Here is a 27,702-nt window from a genome sequence, read left to right on the forward strand (position 1 = left end):
GATGGCTCCGGATTCCTTCCCTTAATTTCCATCCATTTCTGTTTTTCCTCTTCAGAGGCCAGCAACAGCAGCCACGAGTCGAGAGTCGGTTCGATCCGGGACCGAGAGCGGAAGGCTGTGGTTCCTCTGGCCGTCATCTCCACCCTCACCGGCCTCGGCCTCATCGTCCTCATCGGTATCCTCGTCTACTGGAGGTCAGTGCTGCCGGGGTATTTAAATCTCTGTGCGTTTGATGGTTTTGACCAGTAGAGGGCAGAAGACGTCCACAGCAGGCCGATAGACACACAGCCCTGACATATTACTGTCTCATAGAACTGCTGTATTGAAGAAGACTTGAAACTAGAGATTGAGACCATAAACTCATGTTTACAATGTTTACTGAGGGAATAAATCAAGAGAGAAGTAGAGTCATTTTCTCATAGACTTCTATACAACCAGAGGAGTCGCCCCCTGGTGGACAGGAGAGAGAATGCAGCTTTAAGACACTTTAGCATTGGCTTCACTGTTCAGAACAGGAGGTTGAAACATGAATGGGAGCCCAAAACAATGGCTAAAAACTGTTTCATTCTACCCTTTTTTCTTTGCTAATTTTTGACTCTTCAAACGCTGTAGCGTAGTGGTGGTGTGGTGTGATCAGCCGTGTTAAAGAATCCACTTTTTCAAAATTTCTAACCTTGTAGGAGATGTTTTCATAGGTAAGTTATATAGATAACATAGATTGCACGTCTTTTATATCAGACTTCCACAGAGAGAAACATATTAATGTATGGTTCTCTCAGGCCAGCACTGAAAAAGTCCTGGAAAATGATCTCCACAAAAGTCTGGGAGGGGGACATTAAATCTCCGGTGGAAGGAGACTTTGATTCATCTATAAACATATTTTTTTATATCTAGAGATGCTGCATGTGACAGCAAGTCCTGGCTGCACATAGACGAACGCAATTAAAACGCCTTCACATGGTTGTTTTCTTCTTTATTTGTACAGATTTTGAGCAAAACATTTCCTCTGTGAGCCTCTGGAAAATAATGTTACCCATAACCACTCTTCTCTGTGCTGTTATCCTTATGCTTTTCTTTATGTTTTTTTATTTTGTGTCAAATCCTTCAAATCAGAGTGTGTTCAGTCCCGCAGCAACATCCTGTTTTTTTTATTATTGATTTCTGTCTCTATAGCTGTGAATAATCCCTCCAGTATTTTTGAAAACACACACACACACACACACACACACAAAACACACACACACACACACACACACACACACACACACACACACACACACACACACACACACACACACACACACACACACTCCCCTGCCCTTCAACCCCATCATATCTCTAAATACTGTTTGGGGGAGTGAAGTGGGGACTTTCGTCAGAAGACTCATATTTGTTTGGGAAGCTGAATCTCCTCAAACACAAGGTGTGTGTGTGTGTGTGTGTGTGTGTGTGTGTGTGTGTGTGTGTGTGTGTGTGTGTGTGTGTGTGTGTGTGTGTGTGCACGTGTGTTCACCAGCAGCCCCTTCACAAACAATACCTCCTGCGTGGTACGGCTGCTGGCGGACTGAATGAATCCTTTCAGCCGTCGACGCCGCTCACTTTTGACAGCAGAGTGTTTTTTATATATATTTTTTTATTCCTCTCGGTTTAACCTTGAGAGATGCTGTTTTCTTTTCTCTTTTATTGACAATATTAAATATTTGATTTGGAGCAAACAAAAGTTTCTTTGAGAATGGTTTAAAAGTTTTTCTTTTTGAATGCCTATTCAGGACATAAACCCAAAATGTATTTCATTCTTGTGCTGAAAACATCTTTGGCTTTGCAGCAGGAAGTAAAAAAACCCCCTGCTACCCACTCAGACCGTGAAATAACCAACTTCAGAAATCCAATCAAGGACACGCTGTCAAACGCAGTGTAAACACTTTTCGTAATATTTTGTACATTTCTCATCTGCCGTGCGGTATATACATATTGTTCTTGTTTTTTGGCGCTCTGCCTGTTGTTGTATCTCCAAGATTGAGCAGTGCTAAGCCGGTGATAATCTGTGGAGCATGGGGATTAGTCCTCGGTGAAGGATGTACCTTGGCTGCGGCGACGGCGAGCGTCCACTGAGCTGAGAGGGGTCGGGGGAGGGAAAAAGGACATCCGCCTGATTATGTCGGACAGAAGGAAACGTGTCGGCGTCTTGTAGGGCGGGCGGCAGGAGGCCAAACTGAACTAATCCTGCTGGTGTCGTGTCTCTTTTCACTCCGTCCTGACAACACGTCGCTCATTTGGACTCTGCTGCTGTGCATTTGAGGTCAAGCAGTTTGGCGGGATTTTTGGTTGACTTGACAAGTTTTCAACAAGCGGAAGCTTCTGACTTTTTTTGTGTTGCAGCTTTTCTATCTGAGTGCAGGACCAAGTGCTTCTCAGAGAAACTATTAAATAAAATAAATGATCAGTAAAAGCATCATTAATTACAAGGATGTTAAATCAGAAATGTCCTAATAAAGGTTAATCTATAACAAGGAAAAGGTTATTTCTAGGAATATCACTGTGGATGAATTTTACTTCTTTACACCTGCAGACAAACTTCAGCATCAGGATTATCAGGAGGCAACCTCTGGTTATGAGAATGGAAGTCGATGCTTCATGTGTTAAAGCTGCATTCTCTCTGCTGTCCATCAGGGGGCGACTCCTCTGGTTGTATAGAAGTCTATGAGAAAATGACTCTACTTCTCTCTTGATTTATTCCCTCAGTAAACATTGTAAACATGAGTTTGTGTGTTTAGTCTTAGACTTAAAGTTCTGTTTACAGTTAATGGAAGTTAATTGGTCGCCGGAAAAAATGTCTTATTCAGCGTAACTCCTCCCTCCCTGGTTGCAAAAAACAAGATGGCGACGACCAAGTGCCACTTCAAAACTGTAGTCGTCAAACCAACAGGTCCACCTCTTATAAACAGTCTGTGGAGGATCCAGATGTGAATGTGTTCAGTGTAAACATCAGAGAGTGTGTGTGTGTGTGTGTGTGTGTGTGTGTGTGTGTGTGTGTGTGTGTGTGTGTGTGTGTGTGTGTGTGTGTGTGTGTGTGTGTGTGTGTGTGTGTGTGTGTGTGTGTGTGTGTGTTAATAGCAGCTGTTTTTTAGGTTGAAGTTGTTGCTGAGCTTCTTACATCAATATAATCAGATTAACTAGTTTCAGTCTCCGTAGACAAACAAGAGAAGACACTAAATTGGCCAATGAACAGCAGCAGAATTACATCTTTTTGAGCAATAATCTAAATTATCGCATCTCAGAGCGTCAAACGCCATCTGTCAGGAGACAAAGCCGCTGTTACCATGAAGACATTTCAATGGTTAAATCAAACAGGAGCATCTCTGACATTACAGCTAGAGTCTCTGTTATGTGAGGCATCGTTTTAGATGAAAGCTGCTGTATAGATTTGATTATAAAACCTATAAATTCATGTCAAAAACTGAGAAGTTCTTATGAATAGATGCTTAAAGTCTATGAAATTGAACATCTCTATAAACCTGTTTACAACGATCCTGTTGTTCTTTTGTGTTGAGAAACTATTGAAGTAACTGGTAGCTGTATATTTATGATTATGGATTATAGATATGGCTTCATTTAACAGGGACAGCTCCATTTTTCTGGACAGACTTCAGTCCCCCTAAAGAAGAAGAATTATCATAGTTGTAACACACTCTAAAATAGCTTTTATTCTGCCTTTTGTGAAGTAAATAATGTTTCTTTTTTCTGAAGCTTATTGATTTCAAAAGATGACTTATAAAGGTCTTGTTATTATTGTTATATTGAATTAACTTTGTCTGCTGAACCGTTCAAGCTTTGTTCTTTACATAAAGGGAAACAGAAGCTTTTCAGCTCGGTGTCTAGTCAATAACAAAGATCTGTGGAGAAGAACATGTTTTAGAAGTTAAGAGAGGTCTAGATGTCTGAGCAGCTTGAGATGGACTCTGACAGAATAACTGTTTGTGTTTCCTCTTTAATCTCAGAGCTCAAAACCCTTTTACTGTTTTGTTTTTTTCTCTGGGTGATAATCCCTGATGCCCATTTCTGGCCGAGACAACGCAGGTTCATCAGACGCAATCTCATCCGTTTAAAAACTTGTCACGGATTAACAGAACATCTTTCTTCCTGTGTTTTTGGGAAGATTACGTGTATTCTCCAAAATCTGGGCTAAAACCAGAGTCCCATGAAAACAAAAGCATCTTATCATCTTATCTTCAGTAGGTTCTCCAGTCCCAGTCAGATTCAGGTTATATGTTATATGTATTCTTTTTATTATTTTCTTTTTTTCCACCAAAACAAAACTCTTTCTATTTCAGCCATGTTTTCTACGCAATATTTTTTCTTTATTTTTAATAACTTTAATGGAACTTTTATTGTGTGCTGATAATCGTTAATGTCTCTTTGTATTTATGTTAAACACAAAAAGTCTGACTCACCAGATGCAGACTGGGTTTAAGCCGCTGTGTATCTCATGCCGAAGACGGTTGTGATTGGTTTAGAGAAATACAAACAAGCTAGAGTGTTTTTCCCCCATTCCAGAATGATAATAGTAATAATGCTTAAACAATGTCCTCAATTATGTCAAACCTGAAATACAGATGAATAGAATTTATTCGTTTATATCCTGAAACGTTTTATACAAAAGTGTCACTTTTACTTTTCATAGTTAAAGATGATTTTTAAGTTAAGATACATTCTGATGTGTTTGTTTGTGCAGGACCTGTTTTCAGACGGCTCACTTCTACATCGACGACAACTCATCACCCCGAGTCATTGCTGCACCGTCAACCAATGCTGCATTAACATCTGGTAACACACATCTGACACACACACACACACACACACACACACACACACACACACACACACACACACACACACACACACACACACACACACACACAAGGTTGTTTACATGCTCCTCAAAGAGATTGAGGTTAAGGGAAAATCATCAGAAAAACCCTTAACCTTAACCCTAAAACCAAGACTAAACCCTAAAACGAGCGTCTGAGGAAGTGAAGACCAGACAAAATGTCTTCACTTTACATTCATTTTCAAAACATTTCCTAAATTGCTCTGAAACTTCCCCATTTTTAAGTTTGAAAAATGCCATTTTTTAACAAATGTCCTTTTCTTGACAAAATTGTTCTCACTTACAAATGTTTACAATTTTATGAAATAGTCCCAAAACTCATCCCTTTAAAATTGTTTTCAGTTTTCTAAAAAGTCTTTACTTTTAGATATTGTTCTCACAGATGTTCCCGTTTTCTTAAATTGTCCTCATTTTTCCTTCCTTTCCGAATTGTTCTCAGTTTTCTTAAATGTCTTTGATTTTAGAAAAAACCTTCACTTCTCACAGATGTTCCCAATTTCTAAAAATTCACTTTTGCAAAACTTCTCTCTTTCAAAATTGTTTTCTAAAATGTTTTCCTTTTCCAAAAATGGTTTTACCTTTTATAAAATGTTATTCAATTTTCCAGTTTATTTTGTATAGCCCAAAATCACAAATTACAAATTTGCCTCAGAGGGCTTTACAGTCTGTACACATGCGACATCCTCTGTCCCGGAAGTTATATCTTCATAAAAATGTTTCCCACTTTCTAAAATTGTCCTCACTTACCCAAAACTCATCCATATCAATATTGTTTTCTGGAATGTCTTTACTTTTAAGAAAAGGTCTCACTTTCCTTAAAAATCTTCACTTAAAAACACTTTTTATCACTTATAAAAAAAAACATTACTAAAATGTCTTTAATGTCCTCTCTTTATGAAAAAGTCTTTAATGTTTCTTCTATAAGAGCACAGAGAGCTTTACATCTTATTGACTCATTAAAACTTTAAGACAACCTAAACACATACACATTGTTTTCATTTCTACAATACAATACAACAGCACAAATGCACACATTCTTAGACACCACGTGTTCTTTCTCTCCTGTGTTTATTTAGCTCATTGTTGTTTCTCTGTTTCTCCCAGATGAACAAACAGCTTTTCCGGTGAAGCAGTTTGTGAAACACGTGGCCGAGCTTCACGACACGAACGGCTTCCAACGAGAGTTTGAGGTACAGAACATTTACATTTTGCAGCTGAAACTAAAACTCATAGTATTTTTGGGGGAGTAATATCTCTGCTGTCTGACTGTGATGTGTGTGTTTGTTTGTGTGTGTTTGTGTGTGTTTTATTGGGGTTGTGTCTGATTGTCTGCATGCTGCATGATGAGCTGTGATGATTTGACAGATAAGACAAAGTGGCTGCAACATTACGGGAATATTTTAGATTCCATAGACTGTGAATATTAATAACCATAACAATTATACTTTACAGTGAATGTTGCAGTCCTGGTTCATGTCTTCTTTTATTCAGTTGTCTTTTACCTGTTGACCATCAGCTGAAAAACGTGACATGAATCAAAGCTGCACTTTGTTCTGTTCTCAAACTGCCACTAAAGGAAACATCAACACAAAAACAACGAGGCCTCAGAGGAATAGAGGGATGGTGTTTTATCATCAAATTATTTAAAAATAATCATGTGGTCACTTTAAGAAAATAGTCAAATTTATTTATTTTTTATTAGAAAACAGAAGGTGCTTAATTTACATGTGTTATATATGTAAAGTTTCACATTTGTAATAAAAAATATATTTAAAAGAAAGAAAAAAGGTTTGTACCAGTTCATTTAAATGTATTTCAACATTCAAGTTAAATAATAATAATTATATAAAGAAACAAAAAATATAGCATCAACCCCACCCATCACCCTTCTATGGTTTTCTTTTTAATTATATGCACACACATCACATCAATTATCTAAATCTAATAACAGAGTTTGTACATTTCAAAAATGTAAAGTTGGAGTTAATCCAGAAAGTCAGAAATACTTTATTAAAACAATCAAGGAAAAACTGAGATTTAAGCCCCTAAAATTCCCAGAATGCAGCTTCTTTATTCCTGACCCATTGATAAAAAATATATATTTTCCATTTCTCTTTTTGATTTTGAGATGAATCAGAACTTTGTTGTTCATTTGTGTTGATTCGTCCCTTTGTGTCGGCAGCAGCATGAGCTGTATTGTGTCTATTTTCCGTGTTGTCTTGTAATTTGTGTTCTTGCACCTCTTTGGTTGACTGTGTTGTCACGGAAACGTCCTGGCCTGCCTGCTGCTTCCTCACCCTCGTCATTAGATACTGAAGAACAGTTACGAGGTAAGACGGACGGACGGACGCCGCTGCTCTCGTAGCTGTGTTTGTTTTTATTTTTGTCTCGTCTTCTAACACAAAGTTTTATTTTGTTTGATGTGAAACGCATGGTTTCTGTTTCTCACTAAGAAGTCCTATTTGACTTCATTCTTTACAAACATTAATCAAAAAAGGTTTCTCTCTCACTTTACTTTGACATCAATGCACATAAAAAACAAGATTTTAGGGAATTTGTTTTACAAATATTCAACCCTCATGGTTATAAAAAATCTTAATATTAATAATAGTGTCATATCTAACTCTCTTAATACATCCATGTAAGAAGTAGTTTACTTTAGTAGAAATATTCCAATAGTTTGAGCCTAAATTTAATCCCAGTTTAAAAAGAAAAACAACTTTTTTCCATCACAAGTTAAAATTGTTTCTAGAAGTAAAGGAGTTTTCATTCAGATGAAAATGCTATGAACTGTCCAGACTTCGGTTTGTGGATGATGAAGTCAGGAGGACATAAGACCAATACATTTGTTAAAACGCTTTATGTTGGTAAGTTGTTGTGACTTGAGCAAAGTACATGTAGGTTTTTCGGTGTCAAACTTGATTACTATTATGACAATCTTTTTGATTTATTCATTAAATCAAATATTACTTTTTGTTCAGACAACATTTAGGTCCAAATTTCGTAAGCCAAGCACATCACGCTGGACAAGCTCATCTGCAAAAAGTTGAGATTTTTCAATTTTATGCAAATACAGACTGGTCAACAGTCACAACATTCCCAGCATGCATCTCCTGCTTTCAATAGGAAATGGATAGAAAGTGTGGAGACCTGGTGGAAAACATAGACTGTGTATTATATGCACCTAGTCCTTGTGAAGTCGTTATCTAAAACTTTAGCCCCCCAAACAGTTGTCATTAAAGGGGAAATTATCCTTAGAGAACAACAATGTTTCTGTACCAGGTTGTAAACATGTTTAATTCTTCTGTAAAGTTGGGCGTTTTAACATAAAGGTCTACTGGGATTGACTAGCTTTTGGAGCCTCAAGTGGCCATGTGAGGAACTGCAGCATATGGCACTACCGCTTCAGCGTTGTTTGCCGCTTTGCTGTAACTGCCGAAAACTCATCGTTGTGCTGAAACTCCGGTATCATATTGGAAACATATTGAACTTTTTCAGATTATACCTTTAGACCTAACAGTGATATTTTATCTTGTGTGGAATACAAATTCTGAATCTGCAAATAAACCATAAATACTATCTGTCTAAACTGCACTCAAATACAGCAGCAACACCTCTAAGCTGGACTGAAGTGTGGAGTTGCTTCCCACCTCTCGTCTTTAAGGGGTTGTAAGATGGACTTTGTGTTTGTGCGTGTTCGTTTAGGAGGTTCAGACGTGCACGGTGGACATGGCGATGACGGCCGACAGCTCCAACCACCCCGACAACAAAACTAAAAACCGATACAGCAACATCCTGGCCTGTGAGTACCTCTCAGTACAGCTCAGTTATTTGAGTTTTTTAATATTTCAAAAGCCGAACATGTTTCAGTTTGACTCTTCATTGAAAGAAGAGCAAAGAACGGCTTTTCTTGATAGAAAATGTGTTGTTTTTTCCCCGCTCTTCTCCTGAATGGCTTTGACAAAAGTTTGATTGACAGATGGTTCGTCCAATCACCTGCCTAGTATTTCATTATTTTAAAGAGCCTGCACTTTTTTCCAAACCATCTGGCAGCTTAGGTGAAAGGTTTAGGACATTACCGAGACTCTTTTTGTTAAAGGAAACAATATATTTGTGAGGTGTTTTTAAAGATTCGTGACGGACTATCACGATGTTGATTTTTGTCTTTTCAACGTTTTTTGTTGTCAATAAGAAAAAATATATAATAACCTCTCTCTGACTTATACGTAATTTGAAAACAGTCTTTCCAGTGTTGATCTGATCTTTTCTTGCTCTTTTCTTTTCTTCTTTCTTTCACCTCTAGATGACCACAGCCGAGTGCGACTCTCGGCGCAGGCGGACAAAGACGGGAAGACGGCGGATTACATCAACGCCAACTACGTGGATGTGAGGCTCTCTCCGTTTCATTCATAGCTCCACACTAACCGACGACCTTGATCTTCACATTGAATGTGTGGAAACGTACTTTACCCTCTTCATATTCTCCTCTCCACCCCCCACACACTCTGAATTATCCTGAACTTGCATAATTCTAAACCTTTCCATGACACATCCTGTTGTTAGCGTTGACCTGTGAGGCTCTTCATTATGCATGTCACATTGAAATCTCATTTTATGTTTCTTTGTGAAAAGGCAGAAAAGACACAAAAAATAAAATAACAATAAGCCAGCGACCGTCATGGCCTCTGTGGAGAGCCGGCGTACAGGTTACAAAGTTGGTAAAAGCACGTCGAGGGTCTCTCCAGATCACACTTTTGTCTGCGTCTCACAGTATGAAGGTGACTTCACGCTTGTCAGTCATGTGAAGGTTATGAAACTGTTAAAGTGAGTGATTGAATGCTGACCTCTGCTGAGAACAAGTGACACTTTTTGGCATTTAAAGGGGCTTTATTGAGTTTTACCAAAATAAAATGCTTTGTGTGAATCCTTGAGCTCTAACAAATGTGTTCAATGTATTTCCTTCCACATAAAATATTTGCAAAGCAGTTTTTGTAAGTGCTCTTTATCCAGCATTGTTTTAATCCATGTGTACTAGATAGCAGTCTCCTTCTCTGCCTTTCGTTTGTCGCAGTGCAGCATGTCTTGGCTTATTATCGCCACCTGTAGATGGACTGATAACTGTAGTTGGAACATGAGCAGATGACAAACTCCGGTTCTGATGAGTGAAGCCAATTCTGAAGTCTTAAAGCTGCATTCTCTCTAATGTCCATCAGGGGGCGACTCCTCTGGTTGTATAGAAGTCTATGAGAAAATGACTCTACTTCTCTCTTGATTTATTCCCTCAGTAAACATTGTAAACATGAGTTTATGGTCTCAATCTCTAGTTTCAAGTCTTCTTCAATACAGCATGATGTTCATTTAGTAAATGATGCTCCAAACTCCTCCTCAGTCCAAATATGGTCACTTCCATTTACTGGTTGCAAAAAGGCCAAGATGGCAACAGCAAAATCGCTGAACTTGCATTTGGTGTTCTTAAGATTTCAGCCATGATTGTTTTAAAAGCCGATGATGTTTTTTCTTCAGGGCTTTAAGAAGCCGCGGTCGTACATCGCCGCTCAGGGTCCCCTGAGGTCGAGCACCGAGGACTTCTGGAGGATGATTTGGGAGCAAAACGTCTGCATCATCGTTATGATCACCAACCTGGTGGAGAAAGGAAGAGTGAGTGAATCGATCTTAATCTATCACTGGACATTTATCGTACTCTACTAGTGATCTGAGACCGTATCTGATATTGAGTCAACTTAACTATGGACATGCAGGATTCTCGTTAATGTATATATAAAAAAATACCTTTTTTTACCTTTATTATTAATAAAGGTAAATAAAATTAAAATAATTGTTAAATTAATGTTATATATCTTTTATATATCTATATATATATCTATATATATTTTTTTTATATATATATTTTTCACTCAAATATGTTTTATTTGAGTGGAAAATATTCCCAAAACACTTTACCTTCATTAAATGTTAATTTAACATTTATTTCATGTTAAATTAATGTAACAATATAAATTAATGTCATAAATTAAATAAAAGATTATTTAACAATTTTCAAATAATGATGGTAAATAAAATGTATATACATATGTATGCGTGTTTGTGTATATATATATTATATAGATATATATAGATATATTTTATATATATAAAATCTAAGAATTTTAACTGGGTAAGAAAGATATTTGAATTATAAATTTGGCAGAAAGTTTGCTTTCCTAAACCTGAAATAAAAAATAAATACATTTGAATTATGTCTACATCTTTATTCTCAAGGACTAAAAATAAATAAATAAATGTGTTGTTGTATTTTCATTATAATTCATAATATTTAATTTGTTAACCGTCTCCTCAGAGGAAGTGTGATCAGTACTGGCCCACCGAGGTTCAGGAGGAGTACGGCAACTTCCTGGTGACGGTGAAGAGCAGCAGAGCGCTCGCCTACTACACCCAGAGGACCTTCTCTGTGAGGAACACCAACGCCAAGAAGGTGGGACAAACAGCCAATCAGATCACACGATGACTGTGATCATTTATGAGCCAAGGCAAAAGTGACCAGGCAAACTAGAAGTTCTCTGGCCATTCCCTTACATTTGCTCATTGCTTTCCCACACAAGATAAAACATGAATGCAGATTAATTCAAAAGGAACAAGACTTGCTACAAGCTGCAACGATTAAATAAATAAATCTGAAACAATTTTTACAATCAGTTTGAGTATTTTTTTAAGTTAAAAAGAGTAAGAAATATCTGATTCAATCTTCTTAAATTTGATATTTACGAAACAAGACATTTCAGAACATCATCTTTGGATTTGATAAACACTGGTTGAAATATTTCACTATTTTAAAGACAAAACAACTAATCGAGAAAATGATTGATCCATGATGGAAATCAGCATTAGTTGCAGGCCTACTCAGTGGTTGCTCTTAGCCTCTGTTTGAGCCAGATGTTTTGATTGTGGAAAAAGTTTCATTAAGTTCTTTTACTTGTATAAACCATATGCAAAAAAAAAACATGCAAAACAAAAATCCAGTTTACTTTTTACAAAATAACAATAGCCATAGTGACAATAAACTTTATTTACACGTGAAATGTACGGAGGCTGTGTGCCCCCGAAGTTTTCAACCAATTAATTCTAATAACACTACAAATATATAAAAATAAACTCAAAGTAAATAATATCAATTTAAATATCCTTTTATTTGACGATTCGTAATTATATATATTTTTATTTTTCAATTTTTTTCTATTTAATTTAATTTCAACATGGAGGACCACAATTAATAAAAAAAAATAATCCTTTTGAATTATTGATGTGTCAAATAGTGAAGAGTAATAATGTTAATGAATCTTATACAGCCATGTTTATCTTAAGTGTGCTATTATTAGCTAGCATTAGCCACCATAAGCTAGTGGTCATACCAGACAAAGTAAAAGTTTATTGAACTGTGCAGCAGTGCATTTAATTGATTATGAATTTACAAACAAACAAACCGCCAATTTATTCTAAAAATGACTGTTATCTCCTCTTGTATGTCCATGATTCATTTTATCAAGACGCATTAAGACCCTTCAAGTTCATGACACGAGTAAAGACAGAGTCCCTTTTGGAAGTTTCATTTTAATCACTTCCTGTTTGGTGTTGTCCACCTGTAGGGCTCCCAGAAGGGGCGGAGCAACGAGCGGACGGTGACTCAGTACCATTACACCCAGTGGCCCGACATGGGCGTCCCAGACTTCGCTCTGCCGCTGCTCAGCTTCGTCCGCAAGTCGTCCAAAGCCAGAACGGACGACATGGGGCCGATGGTGGTGCACTGCAGGTAAGATCTGATTCAAACCAGATAACGAGATGGAACTTTGTTTTAATCCTGGACTAATCTCACTCCTCCCTCTCGTTGGCGTGCAGCGCTGGCGTGGGCCGGACGGGTACGTACGTGGTCCTGGACAGCATGCTGAAGCAGATGAGAGACGAAAGCACCGTCAACATCACAGGATTCCTCAAACACATCCGCACACAGAGGAACTACCTGGTTCAGACAGAGGTCAGAGGTCAACTCGTCTGTCTGCCCACACACATAAAAAGAGTTCTTCAGTTGTAAAATGTTTAATTTCAGCAGGCTGTAGTTTGAACCCAGTAAGCTAAACACTGCTAGTTAAAAAATGAATATTGAAATATAATCATTTTTCATTTTCAGCGTAGTTATATTGATGGCCAACTTGTCTTTCCTCTCTGCAGGAGCAGTATGTTTTTATCCACGACGCCTTGGTGGAGGCCATCTTGTCCGGAGAGACGGAGGTGGCGGCGGCTCACCTGCACAGGTACGTGGACGAGCTGCTGACCCCGGGGCATGCTGGGAGGACGCGCCTGGACAAACAGTTCAAGGTGAGCAGCTCGTCACACGGTTCACTCTGTGTTCGAAGAGTTTAACGACTCATTTAGATGAAATCTCACAAATGTGTCTTATACTGTATAATACCACAACTAATCTCATCTCTGCCATAGAATGTGTAGTTTTTATTGTATTATCACATTTTTATGGGTTTTTTTTCTGCGGAATCGATTTCTAATTATGAACCATTTCAAAATAATAATCGATTTTTGAATTCAATCATAACCCAAAGAATCAATATTGAATTGAATCGTGAGATCCCAAAAGAACTGCACCCTTATTGCCCACCTCAAAATGACTCCAACACCTCCTTAAAAAATATATTTTACTTATTAACATTAATATTAGAAATGAGACAAGGGAATTAACTTTCAATATAAGGTGAAAAACCGTCTAAATTGATCTTAATAGTTTAGGTAGAGCAAGTCGTCCTTTAATCACAAGGTTGGCAGTTTGATCCCTGGCCTCTTCGGTCTGCAGCTTGTCCTTCGTGTCCTTGAGCAAGACACTGAACCCAAAGTTGCTCCCCGAACGCTTTGCAGCAGCCCACTGCTCCTAAAATGCTTAGGATGGGTTAAATGCAGAAGTCAGATTTTATGTGTGTAATAGACCTGATTTAATTAAAGTTAATGTTTAAAAAAGTAAAACTACTTTAGGTTGTTTTAGTGGAAAGCGTCTGAATTCTTGAAGGAATGAACTGGGAAGTTCTAAAAGGATCTGGATAGAAGATATTTGATATTTTAATGCTTTATTCTGACCTTAACGAATGAAAACTAATTAATCATCAAATGTAGCTGTCAACAAAAACACCCAAATAATGAATGAACATTCAAAACATTGCAACAAATGTAGGACTTCGTTTAGAAATGTCCCAATGTAGTCAAAGATTAAGACTAGATCAAGGAGCACTTTGCATAGATGCTTTGAAACAAAACAGCTTCAAGGTTTAACAGAATTATTCAGTGCTGCTTCTTCAGTCGCTTACAGATGTTCGGTGTTTCCCACAGCTGGTTTGTCACTCCGGAGTGAAGCCGTGCGACTCCTCTACAGCTCTGCAGGACTGCAACCGCAGCAAGAACAGAGACGGCTCCGTGGTCCCTGGTGAGTCTCTTGGGCTACGGTTTGTTGAGGTTAGAAGAGGAAAGACGGTGATGAATAACTCTGTAACGTTTGGTTTCTTCTTTCTGTCGTTGCAGTTGAGAGGTCACGAGTGCGTCTGTCCACGACGGCCGGGGAAACGTCCGACTACATCAACGCCTCTTACGTCACAGTAAGAACAAACTCATTCTGTCCAGGTTCAAATCTTCTCCAGAGTCGGATAAAGATAAGATAAAGATAAAGAGGTTTTTATTGTCATTGTAGTGATACAACGAAGTTCCGTTTGGTAGCTGTCTCTTCCTCATTAACAGTGAACAGTGAACAGTAGAAGTAGAATGTATCATCCTCTTGAGTTTGTAAATCAGTCCAGTCACAATGTGAAAGTAAAAACCAAACATGGACATGATTGATACTGAAGCCCTGTTTCTGTTCCTGCAGGGTTACAGGCAGAGCAGCGAGTTCATCATTACCCAGAATCCTTTGCCTGGCACCGTAAAGGACTTCTGGAGGATGATATGGGACCACAACGCCCAGGTCATCGTGTCGCTGATGGGGACGGCGTCAGGAGAGGTGAGGAGTTTTTGTACAGAGCTGGAGTCAGGGAGTGGTTAGCCTAGCTTAGCATAAAGACTGGAAAGAGCTAGCCTGGCTCTGTCCAGAGTTTACAAATACACCTCTCAAGCTCACTCATTAACAGCTAAAACAGCAACATCCTGTTCTGCTGAGTGGAGCCGATGCGGATGTGTCTTACATTTGCATTCTCTCTCCTGTCCATCAGGGGGTGTGTCCTCACGGTTGTATAGACGTCTATGAGAAAATGACTCTACTTCTCATTTAATAATTATTATAAGTACAGTATAAACAGCCAACAATTAATAGTTTCAGGTAATATATACCCAAAAAAACCCATACTATTTAATATCATATTCCATCTCTGCTAATGATCTCCCTAAATGCTACGTACTGTACGCTTCAAACAATTGAGTCAGCTATTTCAAAGGGTCTGTACTGAATTCTTATCTGGTTTCACTTGTTAACAAACCGATATGAATATGTATCACAGCAAAAACCGCTCATTTAGACTTTTTAAATGGAGGGACCACAAGGTAACCAATGGGGCGGACAATCTTGGACACTTCCAAGTTGGATTAAGTGGAGTTTTTGCAGACATGAGGTTGATATCCATCTTCTCATGTCTCTCTCAGAACAAAAGTAAATATTAGTGTATTCTGAAAATGTTCAATTATCAATTTAAGATTCACAAAAGCACGCTCGCTAAGAATTCTCTGAATAATAACAACAAGATTACAAGTCGCCATAGTTACAGATTTCCATCTGTAGTGTTGTATCGAAGTGTGATGTAATCGTATGCTGACTTTCTGTTTTGTTAGACGCCCGAGGAGGAGGCGGAGCTGTGCGTCCTGTGGCCCCGTAAAGGGCAGCCAATCAGCTACGAGATGTTCACTGTCACTCAGAGGAGTGAGAATCATATCTGTCTGACCAACGAGGACATGCTGGTGGTCCAGGACTACGTACTGGAAGCTTCACAGGTTAGTGCAGACTGGAACATGACAGGTTGACTTAGACAACAAAAACATGGTCGAAATTAATAATGTTAAAACATTTTTTTTTTTAGTGGTATCTATTTATACAGCTAGGTTCAATTTTTTCAAAGGTTTTTAGTTACCTGTCTCAAGGTTTCTGCTCCATTTCATTTCAATACAGGTGAATTTCATTCATTTTTGCTGCTCACAGCATTGAGAAGGGTCATTTAACAAATTGAACTCTGTGTATTATCAAGAGTAAAAGAAACACTATAAGAAAGAGACATTTTTTATTTCCTTTTTCAATACTGTGAGCATTTTTTACATTTTTTTATGGCATACGACATTATGACGATTTTATTACCCATTTATGACATAATGTGCAATCTCTTTTTAATGACATTTTATTTATTTACTGTACAATTACAATGACTTTTTTTACTACAAACTATACTATGACATTTTGAGGACTGTACTATACCTTACTATAACTATACTAACACAGGAAAAGATGCATCAGTATGAATGATTTATTTACAAAACAACAAAAAGGATCAAATAAAGGAACAGCATTTTTTTATTTACTTTTCTCTGACTTTTTTTTATATTTTTGGATGTACAATACTATTACTATTTTTCACATAAAAATTAAATGATATTGTTTGACAGACTGTACTCTGACAGTTTTTGACATTCTATACTGTGACTTTATTCATGACTTTTTTGACATGCTGTACTCTGAATATTTTCCAGATTTTTTGCACATACTATACTTTGACTTTTTATGACGTTTTGACATCATAGTATATTTTTTTATTGACATGCTATACTAAAAAATGTTTTCATTATTTTTTTTAACATACTATGCACTGACTTTTTTCATTAATTCCCGACATGCTATGCTATGACTTTTGATCGACATACTACACTATGCCTTATTTCGACATGTTGTGATTTGACTTTTTTCTGACATACTATACGTTGACTTTTTTCCATTTTTGCTCATTGCTTTGTTTTTTCAACATGCTATACAATTACTTTTTTCAACATGCTATATCATTACCTTTTTTGACATTCTATATTATAACATGCCTAAACGCAAAGCATAAAGAAGGACACGACACAGGGTTATATTTATATTTATCTATTATTCTTTCGACATGACTTCTTTCAGGACTTTTAACTAGTACTTCTTTTGGAGTAATAGTTCTTACTTTCCTCAGATCAGAGGGTTGGCGGTACGATCCCCGGCTCCGGCAGTCCATGTCGATCTGTCCTTGGGCAAAACACTTAACCCCAAATTGCTCCCGCAGGCTGTTCCTGTGGTGTATGAATGTGTATGTATGTTAATTAGTGTCCTGATGGACAGATGGTACCTTAGCAGCCCCTCCCATCAGTGTATGAATGGATGTGAATGGGTTAATGATGATATGTAATGTCAAAGCGCTTTGATTGGTCGGAAAACGAGAAAAGCGCTATACAAGTACAGTCCATTTACCATTTACAATTTACAACTGAAGCTCAAACGCTGCGCATAAAGACGGACACTACACGGGGTTAGATGCAACAGTACAAATTATTATTTACAAAGGATCAATTAAGGGAACAAAAAGCTGTGTCTTGTATTGGGGAGAGGGAGTGGGCGTAGACTAAGGAGCTGTCCACCAGACATCTTCACACAGGCGTTGGAGCAGCACCTAGAACAAGAAAATATAGAATAAAACAGCAGCCCACGAATGACACATAACAATATCCTGACCTTTTCGACATTATATAATAGGACTTCTTTTTGACTTTCTATGACTTTTTCACAACAGTTTTTCAACATGCTATACTATGACTTTAGTACTATACTGTTATACTATGACTTTTTTTCATGACATTTTTTGTCACATATATTATGACTTTTGTCATATATACAATGACATTTTTTGACATGCTATACTATGACTTCTTTTTCTTTTCATGACTATTATCATGACTTTTTGACACACTAAACTATAACTTTTTTCCACATGCTATACTATGACTTTGTTCATATTTTTTGACATGCTATAAAGACCTTTTTTTTACTTTTTTCAACGTACCATAATAAGACTTTTTTCATTACTTTTTTGACACACTATACAGACTTGAACATATTATATAATTTTTTTTAAATACTTTACTTTGACAAATTTAATGTCATCCTAATTTAGCAATAATGAGTTTGTGATCCATTGGAAAAAATATCTTCAGCACATTAAGTATTCAAATGTGTAGGTTTCTGAATACTTTCTGAAGCCATTGTGTATTATTTGGGATTTATATGGTTAATTTGATAATTCAATATTTTACAGTAAAAACCAATAAAGGACTTTTTTGTCTGGTCTCGTTCTTTCTTATCTTGACAGGACGACTATGTTCTGGAGGTGAAACACTACCGGGCCCCCCGCTGGCCGAATCCAGACAGTCCCATCAGCAACACCTTCGAGCTCCTCAACCTGGTGAAAGAGGAGAGCACCTCCAAGGACGGCCCCATTGTGGTCCACGATGAGTAAGACCTTCACTTAGTAGTCAACATGCACTATAAGAATAAAAACATTTTAGGGATTCTGACAATATTTCACAGTGAAAGTTTCTTTTTCTAGTGTGGGTGGAGTAACAGCGGGGACATTCTGCGCTCTATCGTCTCTAACTCGTCAGCTGAAGGCCGAAGGTTCGGTCGACGTCTTCCAAGTGGCCAAACTGACAAACGTAATGAGACCAGGAGTCTTCAACGACATCGTAAGGCTGTTGGTCGTCTCACACTATGCTGATGATATTGTATTGTCTGTTACACTGCTTCTGTGACTTACGCTAGGTTAATTTTAACTTGGGTGATATTTTCATAGTGTTAATACAACTTTGTATTTACCAAGTTAAATGCTAATATCTGGGAAATTTAAATTGAAAGAAAAAGTAAAGTCTAGAGGGCCAAGAATCCCAGTCATATGTACAAGTCGGCTTGGAAACAAACCTCTCGGTCAAACAAACTTATTTAGAGGAGAACATTTTTTGCACTACCAGGATTTGAAATACCCCTAAATATAACAATCGGTTACTTGTCTATGTTTTACAGGAGCAGTACCAGTTCCTGTACAAAGCCATGCTGAGTCTCATCGGGACGCAAGAAGATGAGAAAACCCTCCAGTCTTCAGACAACAACGGTACCATTGTGGTGGGCACCGCCAGCACTGCAGAGAGCCTTGAGTCCCTGGTGTAACCTGCCCCCTGACCCCCCAAAAGAAACACAAAGAACTTGTTTAACTTTTAAAAATGAGCATCAGAATTTTGTCCTTCCACTTCAATCACCAACAGAGCTTCCCCTGATGCCAGACTCATGCTACAACTACTAAATAAAAATCCTCAGCATTCAGGAGCACTCTGTGTGGTAGTTTGAGTCCCGTACCGACCAATTTCTTCTCCGCTGGATCTGGACTGCCTGCAATTTTGTAATGTGTGCCTTTTTGTATTTTTCATTCTGTACTTCTAACTTTGATACAAGCTGTAGACTAACCGTCCGATGTTTTTAACTCTGTACTGCCCTGAGACGTTTCACTCAACTAACTTTTCCTAAACCTTTGTATTTATTGGCACTGAGCCAAATGGGGAAAAAAAGGGAAAAAATGAATCTTTTTACATCAAAAGAGCTATTTTGTTAGCTTGTCTTTTATAGAGCTCCCGCACTGAACTCCTTTCTGTAAATACCATCGCAACGGTAGCAGCAGTTTGCTATTGCAGTCAAATATAAAATAAGGGCCTGGAATAATAAAAAATAATAATCTAATGTAAATAATATTATAGTAATCAACTTGATGGACCAAATTTCTATTTATACTTTTAGATTTTTATATTTTACCATTTTTAGTGCATTCAAATGTTATGGTTTAATTCTAATTGCTTAGTTGGAGAACATTAATGCTTTTTATATTCTGGATTTTGTAACAGACTAAATGTGATGCATGGGGTACTGACATGTATGTTTTTTAGCCGGACATGAAACACTGCTGGATTATTAGCTAGAGGATTAAATAAGTGAAAGAACACCAAAGAAGGAGCCTTTTGGAGTATTTTTGTTAGTCTTTGCACAACCACAACACAAGTACACCAACGCATACACAACAGTGCTGTCAGTTATTATGAAAAAAAACCAGCCAATCCCGGCCAATAATGTTGACGTTTTTACCATTTTTCTTAAGCTACTTAAAGCTTCAATGAGCAAGAAAATAGGACTCCCCCTAGTATAGTATGTCATAATAGGTCATATGATAGTAAGTCATACAAAAGTCATAGCATTGTGAGTCATAAAAAGTTATTGTATAGTAAGTCAAAAAGTCTTAAACAATATATTACAATATGCCATAAAAAGGTCAATTCTGAGTGCTAGGGTTTGGGTCAGGGGTCATCCTTTGGGGAACAGAAATGGGGTTGGGAAATTTAGTTTCATTTCTTGTTTTGTTTCTCAGGCTGGTCATTAAAGTTGAATATTTTTGTGGACAATAGTGTTTTTGGCAGGACAAAAACACCAAAATTATTAGGGCCCAGCCTTTGGGGGACCATGAATATCTACAAGAAAGTTAACAATTGTAGCCAATGGGACTTTTTACATCACTATAAGAACTAAAAGGTGAACAAAAATTAAGCAGGGTCTCCAAGCAGGACAATAAAGAGGCAATCAAACATTGGCTGAGAAAGCAGGTTACATAAATTTACATTTCTGGGCTTTAGCTGATTTACTCAGAGTGACTTAGAGCAACAGATTGAGCCTTGGTTCCCCGACCAACAGCCTCACAGTCTACCAACAGGAAGGAGGTCAAAGGTCACAACGGCGAGACAAAAGATGGAGTAGACACCCCCGTGAGCCTGACAGGAGAGAGGTGTTAAAGAAACACACACAGAAATAGAGACAATAAAGATGTGGTTCTGAAGAAAACAGAGTGCTGTCCAGCCTGTGGATTATATATTTTCCCTTTATGGAGTCATGCTTTAATCCCTGCGCTGAACTGGTTATTCCAGTTGATTTCCCATGCGCTAATCCGGGCTAAGACTCAAGACGCAAGAAATGCGCCTTTTCAGGACTAGAAAATAGGTCAAGTGTCCCAGACGTCATCTTGACCAGCCGCCGTATCCTCACCTTAATTTGCATTTTTGACTTCTCATAATTACATGCCCAATTATCCCCTGCTTGGTGGCCTAGTTTGCATGGCTGCCTCCAAATTGAGTGGAAGCAAACAGGCTGATTGTCTTTTTTTTTTTTAGAAGAGCTGACTAGGAGGCTGAGAGGCCTTCAGAACAGGATCACAAATACATTACACAAAATCCAGAATCCAAGGTCTGGTACCCAAAATATTTGAGTTTTGGCTAAATCCTGAAAGTCAGCCTTCATATGTTCACAGTGGTAGAAGAAGTAGTCCAACGTTTTACTAAGATAAACGTGAAATACTACAGTGCGAATGCGAATACAAGTGAAAGTTCTGTACTTAAGCAGAAATAACTGATAAAAGTTGTAACATAACTGAAGTTAAATCAGCATGACTTGAGTAAAAAAAAAAGTTACTAAAAACATGATGCACGAAAAGTTTGAAAGGTTCAGTTCGCCCAAATACCTTACTAAAAAAAGGAATCACTCCACTTACATTTACTAGTATGCAGTCACGCATGTATGGAGGCTGCAATGTTCCAACAGTGTGATTAAAGACTTTAAGTGTTTAATTAGAATGAATTAGTAAATTGAATAAATAAAAACAAGATTAATAATAGGATTATTACATTTGCAATTGGCATTTCGGTATCTAAATTCATGAAAGAAGAAAGAAAGAAAGAATGTAACAGAATCATTTTTATTCATGTAACTTTTTTTCACATTTTTAGATAGCAAAATGTTCTATTAAAACAAGCTTTTACAAAGAAATTAGTGTTTTGTAATCATGAATGATATAAATGTCTGCTGAAACATTAAGGACAAAACAACGTTGCAGGTTTACCAGGAGAAAATAAAACCAATACTTAGATCACAAACGTGTTCATTTTGTTCTCTCTTCTCTTTCAGATTCAAACCTACAAATCTTCCAAAATATCAAATAACACGCTGCTTTTGAAAACCTTCTGGAGGCCCACATACAAACTACATAAAATTACTTTTAAAAATATATCTCAGGTACTTATAAAATATCTCTCTGGGTATTTTTTTAAAGCATGTAACAAACCGTTTACAAGGTGACCCACCCCCCCCACAAAAAATAAAATAAATATTTCTCATGGCGCAGACAATAAATATTACAGTCTGGGAAACTTTAGGTTCCACAAATACAGAATTGACCCTTTAAAACAACTCAAATAAAAATGTCTACCTCTGAGGGCCGCTGTTTCTGATCATGTTTCAGCTAACGAATCAAGATCATGAGTTAAAAAATAGTATTCTAAAGATAATACATTTTTTGGTGGTCACATTTATATTTTTTCTCACTAACATTTTAACTATTTTCGACAGTAAAACAAGATAAGTTTGCATTCAATTCAATTTTTTTTATTATTATTAATTATTTAAATTTAGTTTCTTGTTTTTACATGAAAGTAATCACTTGAAATTTGTTTACTCACTTGTGAAATTCCCCCAATTTTTTTAGTAAACTTGGCTAGCTTTACATAGAAGAAACTATCAATTTTGCACACAAGATAAACTTAACTTTACTTTATAATATTCAAAAGTAATCATTGCATTCTAAAGTGGTATTAAATGTAATTATAACAGCTGCATACAGTAATTGGTGTGCTGACAAACTGCAGGTATGTCAGGTCTACAAATGTAACTAAAAGCTGTTATACCCCGAACGTTAATGTTGAACGCTTCAGACTTTTGTCACGTGAGCTAACAATAACCGTTAGCCTCACAGACTGAGGGACAAAATAACACTAGCTTCAAAGACTGACGGATAAACTAACGTTAGCTTCAAAGACTGACGGATAAACTAACGTTAGCTTCAAAGACTGACGGATAAACTAACGTTAGCTTCAAAGACTGACGGATAAACTAACGTTAGCTTCAAAGACTGACGGATAAACTAACGTTAGCTTCAAAGACTGACGGATAAACTAACGTTAGCTTCAAAGACGGACGGATAAACTAACGTTAGCTGCACAGACTGACAACACAAACTAACGTTAGCTTGATAAGACAAACTAATGTTAGTTTTTATTGTAAGTCTGTGAAGCTAACATTAGCTTCACAGACTGACAAGACAAACTAACGTTAGCTTCACTAACTTTTTCTTCATTTTAAATACGATAAAACTGAACTTTGTAACTTTTATGGGATTATATTACATTTGAAATCATTCAGATGGCAAAAGTTTTCGTGAAGAATACAATGGTCAAACCAGGTAAAAGCAGGTGCTCTCTTTACCAAAGTGTAGTTTTTGATACAATCATTATGTGGTTTGGAATCAGACATTTTTGAATCCTCCACATGGGGTCGTCGGTATTTTTTGAATTATAGTACTGCTTAATTAAATCATTATTTCTGGATAACGAGCCAGAAATGCTGAACAAAATCTAATAAGTGGTGATCATTAGGTACTGATTTCATACTTTTGAACTGTTGCCCGATGATTTGTTTATTTAAAGTGCATAAAAGATATTGTTTTATTATTATTAGATATATTGCAGATATTGAGACTGTGAGTTGATCATATTGCACACGTTGCAAATTCTGACCAACAAAATGAAACGATTAACTCATGATCCTGTTCAAACAAGCTGAAAATAATCATTCCTAACGGCTCTTAGCTTCATTAGTTTTCACTCACTATATTTCATGCATTAATGACCTGTGAATGGGAGCCGTGAACGGTATTCTATGGATTTGATGTTGGACTGGTTTATTTCCATGACTGCTTGAAAGAAAATATGCAAAATGAGTTTGTAACTAAGGTGATGTTTTTTTTGTTGAAGGTTATCACAGTTTGAAGGTCGGTAGAGTATTGAGCTGGGTTTGTATTGGGTTTTTAATTAATGCAGATATTAGATGCTGTTTGAGGTGATGGAGAGAAAATAAAAGACTGTTAGAACTCAGAGAGGTTCACTTACATTCGTGTTCCAATAAAAACTTTGCAGATTTATGATTGCATGACGGGTTAAACAACTGACAATTTAACACTTAACCATTAAGTCTCCAGGAATAGTTTACCAGGAAGACGGGTTTCAACAGTAGTTGAATGAGAAACTGTGCTTTAAATTTCTAACGTCTAAAAGGCGAGCTTTCACACATCTTCACAGAAGAACGTTTCTCTGACACGGTAGACAAACTCAGAATGTTAATATTAAACTGCAGATTTACAGCTTCTGACCTAAAACTTACAAACAGTTTTAAAACTTTGCCAAATTATTATAACATTGAATTTTAACACAATACAAAATTACTTCTGGGGATCGCAACATTTGAACTTTTTGGCTTTTTCCCTATTTTTGACCTTTGGATAAAGTTGGTGAATATGCCGATGATTGCATGTGTTATTCTTTAAATGTTCTCTGGTTTTTTTGAGTATTATTTATAGTGATTACTGATCTGCTCTTTCTGGAGGTTCGGCTTTTACTCCTGCAGGGTGCTCTTGGACATGAAGTGAAGTCCTTCCTCCTTCAGGCAGGCCAGCGCCGGCCCGTAGATATCCTTCGTCATCGGAACCACGAGTCCCTTTGTCATGATTTCACCTGCAGAAAAAAATAAAAACGCATGCTCAAGTTCTATTACCATCTAATATCTTTAAGCGGCTGACTATCGAAAGGCCAACACAACCGTGCAGCCCTTTATTTTTAAATATTTCTGACAATCTTCAAGACGGACGTAACTTACCATCAAGGACCATGCGGGCTGCAATGGCTGCTGGGTATCCTACGGTCTTGGCCATGGCGGAGAAGCCGCTGGGGTCTCCGTACACCGCCAGGCTAATGTGTTTGGTCTCCAGCTCGCCGGTCGGATGGCGGAGCCCAACGTCGTTCCTCATGATGATCATGTCTCGCTCAGACTTATCTAACCAGGGGAAAAAAGACACCAGAAGTTCATGTACTGGTTTACAATAATAATAATAATAATAATAATAATAATAATAATAATAATAATAATAATAAAAGCAGCAAAGACAAGACTATAAAAACAACAGAGCGCTCGACATTGAGACCAATTGATAAGATAAAAATAAACTAATAAATAAAATAAATAAATACATTTAATAAAATAAAATAAAGCAAAATAAAATAAATGAAACCAAAAAAAAAAAAACTATATATATATTATAATAAAAATAAAATAAAGCAGTAAAGTGATGACATCACATAAAAGCAAGTCTAACAAAATGGGTCTTAAGAAGTGATTTAAGAGCCTTTTTCTCCTCAGGCAGGTCGTTCCAAAGCCGAGGGGTCCTGCTGGCAAAATCACGGCCACCTTTTAGTTTTTAGCCTCGACTTTGGAACAGCCAGAAGGGCGCCACCTGAGGATCTAAGGCTGCCAGCTGGCTCATGAGGGGTCAACATTTCCTCTGTATAGACATTCTTTAAATGATTGGTAAAATCTGAAAATCAATTGTATGCCATGGGAGGGAAGCCAGGATTGGGATGATATGATGTCGCCTGTTAAAACCTTATGTACTTGTTTTTGTAGTTTATAAAATGCGTCTCACCGAATGATAATTTGGCTTCCAGGTGTTTTGCCAGAGCGGCCAGAACGCTGTCTGCGTGAACCACCGACTCCTCGCTCAGCATCCCGAACCTGAACACGCACACAAGAGACAAACAAATAGAATAACCTTCACAAAGCCGTTTCAAAAGGTTTAAAAGAAAAATGACTCTGCTTTAACACCCCCGGCGGCAGCCCACACATCCTTGGCTCAATCTAAAGAGATGAGCAGTTGCTTTTTGTCGCTGCTTTGCTGGTGAATTGAATAAATGAACAACGAGCTATTCAATCTGAGCCGCGAGCCTCGTTTGGCTTTTTACTCCTTTTAACTGCACGGATTGGAATGTTTCCAACGGTTCACTTTTACTGTCGGAGGAATTCACGTTTCAATGCCGCCGTGGCCCTCGTTCCCACTACTTTGACGCCAGCGGCGGCAGAACAATGGTGGCACGGGGGCCTTGGTTCTGAAGAGACCTTTGGAAAAAAAAAAAAAAAAGTTGGTTTTAAACTGAAGAGTGTGCGCGCTTACACCACTTCAGGCGTCCTCATTAAAATAATTTTTAAAAAAGGGGAGAAGTGAAAAGTGTGCAGAAGAGGAGCAGCCTCAGCCTTGTTCTCAGACCGCCATTCCACAACAACGACGCCGACTTTGAAGAGCAGCAGATGACCGCCAAGAAGCACGGACAAATTGGACATCCAAAGAACTTGTTGAAAAGGGGTGTTACGGAAGATTTAGACCAATTTTAGCGCTAAATAACCAGAGTGTTTCCCCTTTTTTATTAATTAATAATAATTCATTCTACCTTCCACCACCAAATGGAAAAGTATCAGTTCCTTTTCCAAATATTTCTCACTTTTAAAGCGGTTACTCCCGTTTTATATTGCTTCCAAAAAGTTGTCAAAATGTGACGTTTTTATTAAAACAAAATTTTGACTTGTGCAGTCGATCCTTTTTTGGTGCAGAGCTCAGAATAATGACTTTAAAACTTTATTCCTCCCCAAATGTTAGACGTACATTTCCCAATCCAGTGGGAGTCCTGATTAATGTTTTCAGAATCTCACCATCTCAGGGTGTCCATCACAAAGTCGTCCTTTCCGATGTGTTCGAATACGGCTTCTTCAAAGGCATCATGGGAAATAGAAGAGGACAATCCCATCTGCTTACAGAGGAGAGCTTTCTGTAGAGAGGAGAGGACAGATCACTGTTGGAGCTCCTCCAAACTTCTGAGTCACATTTTTAAAAAATTTAATCTGCATTTTTTTTGTCTCCTAAAGCTCCTAGGTGGGTTTCCTAGCTCCTCCTGTCTCCTCTTTAGCTCATAGACTTTCTTCCTAAGATCCCCTTTAGCTCCTCGAATATCTCCTAGCTCCTCTTTAGCTCCTACACTGTCTCCTTAAGATACTTTACATCCTTGATGACCTCCTCGCTCCTCTCATGCTCCTAGACTGTCTCCTTAAGATCCTCTTTAGCTCCTAGATGGTCTCCTAGCTCTTCTCATGCTCCTAGACTGTCTCCTTAAGATCCTCTTTAGCTCCTAGATGGTCTCCTAGCTCATCTCTAGCTCCTAGACGCTCTCCTTAAGATACTCTTTACATCCTTGATGGCCTCCTCGCTCCTCTCCTAGCTCCTAGACTGTCGCCTTAAGAATCACTTTTGCTCCAAGGCTATCTCCTTATGAGCCCCTTTAGCTCCTAGACTGTCTCCTAGCTCCTAGACTGTCTCCTAGCTCCTAGACTGTTGCCTTAAGATCCTCTTTAGCTGCTAGACTGTCTCCATAAGATCCACTTTAACTCATTGACTGTCTCCTTAAGACCCTTTTTAGCCTTCTTCTAGCTCTTGGACCAACTCTTTAAGATCCTCTTTAAGATCCTGTCTCCTTAAGATCTGCTTTAGCTCCTAGACTGTCTCCTTAAGATCCTCTTTTGGTCCTCGCTGTCTCTTAAAGCTCTCCTTCAGCTCCTATACGGTTTCATAAAGCTCCTCTTTAGCTCCTGCACTCTCTCCTAGCTCCTCTTTAGCTCCTACTTTGGGTCTTCATCATCATCATCATCTCCTTAACTGTCTCCTGCTCCTCTTTTTATACATGGA

At 37.8% G+C, this 27,702-nt stretch overlaps 2 protein-coding genes across 2 annotated transcripts in view; one reads left to right on the forward strand and one right to left on the reverse strand.

The window, feature by feature from the left end:
- The window catches only part of ptprz1a (protein tyrosine phosphatase receptor type Z1a), an 86,233-nt gene extending 66,244 nt beyond the window's left edge, over positions 1–19,989 (forward strand). The window contains exons 13-30 of the mRNA XM_054620092.1: positions 56–194; positions 4,733–4,824; positions 5,993–6,078; positions 7,198–7,218; positions 8,594–8,690; positions 9,192–9,274; positions 10,412–10,546; positions 11,247–11,381; positions 12,550–12,713; positions 12,800–12,935; positions 13,130–13,276; positions 14,291–14,384; positions 14,480–14,553; positions 14,820–14,951; positions 15,773–15,931; positions 18,319–18,461; positions 18,556–18,691; positions 19,026–19,989. Coding sequence (XP_054476067.1) covers positions 56–194; positions 4,733–4,824; positions 5,993–6,078; positions 7,198–7,218; positions 8,594–8,690; positions 9,192–9,274; positions 10,412–10,546; positions 11,247–11,381; positions 12,550–12,713; positions 12,800–12,935; positions 13,130–13,276; positions 14,291–14,384; positions 14,480–14,553; positions 14,820–14,951; positions 15,773–15,931; positions 18,319–18,461; positions 18,556–18,691; positions 19,026–19,169 — 2,117 coding nt within the window. The 3' untranslated portion in view covers positions 19,170–19,989. The remainder of the gene's footprint in view (positions 1–55; positions 195–4,732; positions 4,825–5,992; positions 6,079–7,197; positions 7,219–8,593; positions 8,691–9,191; positions 9,275–10,411; positions 10,547–11,246; positions 11,382–12,549; positions 12,714–12,799; positions 12,936–13,129; positions 13,277–14,290; positions 14,385–14,479; positions 14,554–14,819; positions 14,952–15,772; positions 15,932–18,318; positions 18,462–18,555; positions 18,692–19,025) is intronic.
- A 1,790-nt stretch (positions 19,990–21,779) lies between these two features.
- LOC129108538 (alpha-aminoadipic semialdehyde synthase, mitochondrial-like) overlaps positions 21,780–27,702 on the reverse strand; it is a gene marked incomplete at its 5' end in the record, with an annotated part of 6,465 nt that continues 542 nt past the window's right edge. The window contains 4 exon segments of the mRNA XM_054620388.1: positions 21,780–24,652; positions 24,795–24,971; positions 25,618–25,706; positions 26,676–26,791. Of these exon segments, the coding sequence (XP_054476363.1) occupies positions 24,534–24,652; positions 24,795–24,971; positions 25,618–25,706; positions 26,676–26,791 (501 nt within the window).

Source organism: Anoplopoma fimbria, chromosome 19, assembly GCF_027596085.1.
Source record: "Anoplopoma fimbria isolate UVic2021 breed Golden Eagle Sablefish chromosome 19, Afim_UVic_2022, whole genome shotgun sequence".
Lineage (NCBI taxonomy): Eukaryota > Metazoa > Chordata > Actinopteri > Perciformes > Anoplopomatidae > Anoplopoma > Anoplopoma fimbria.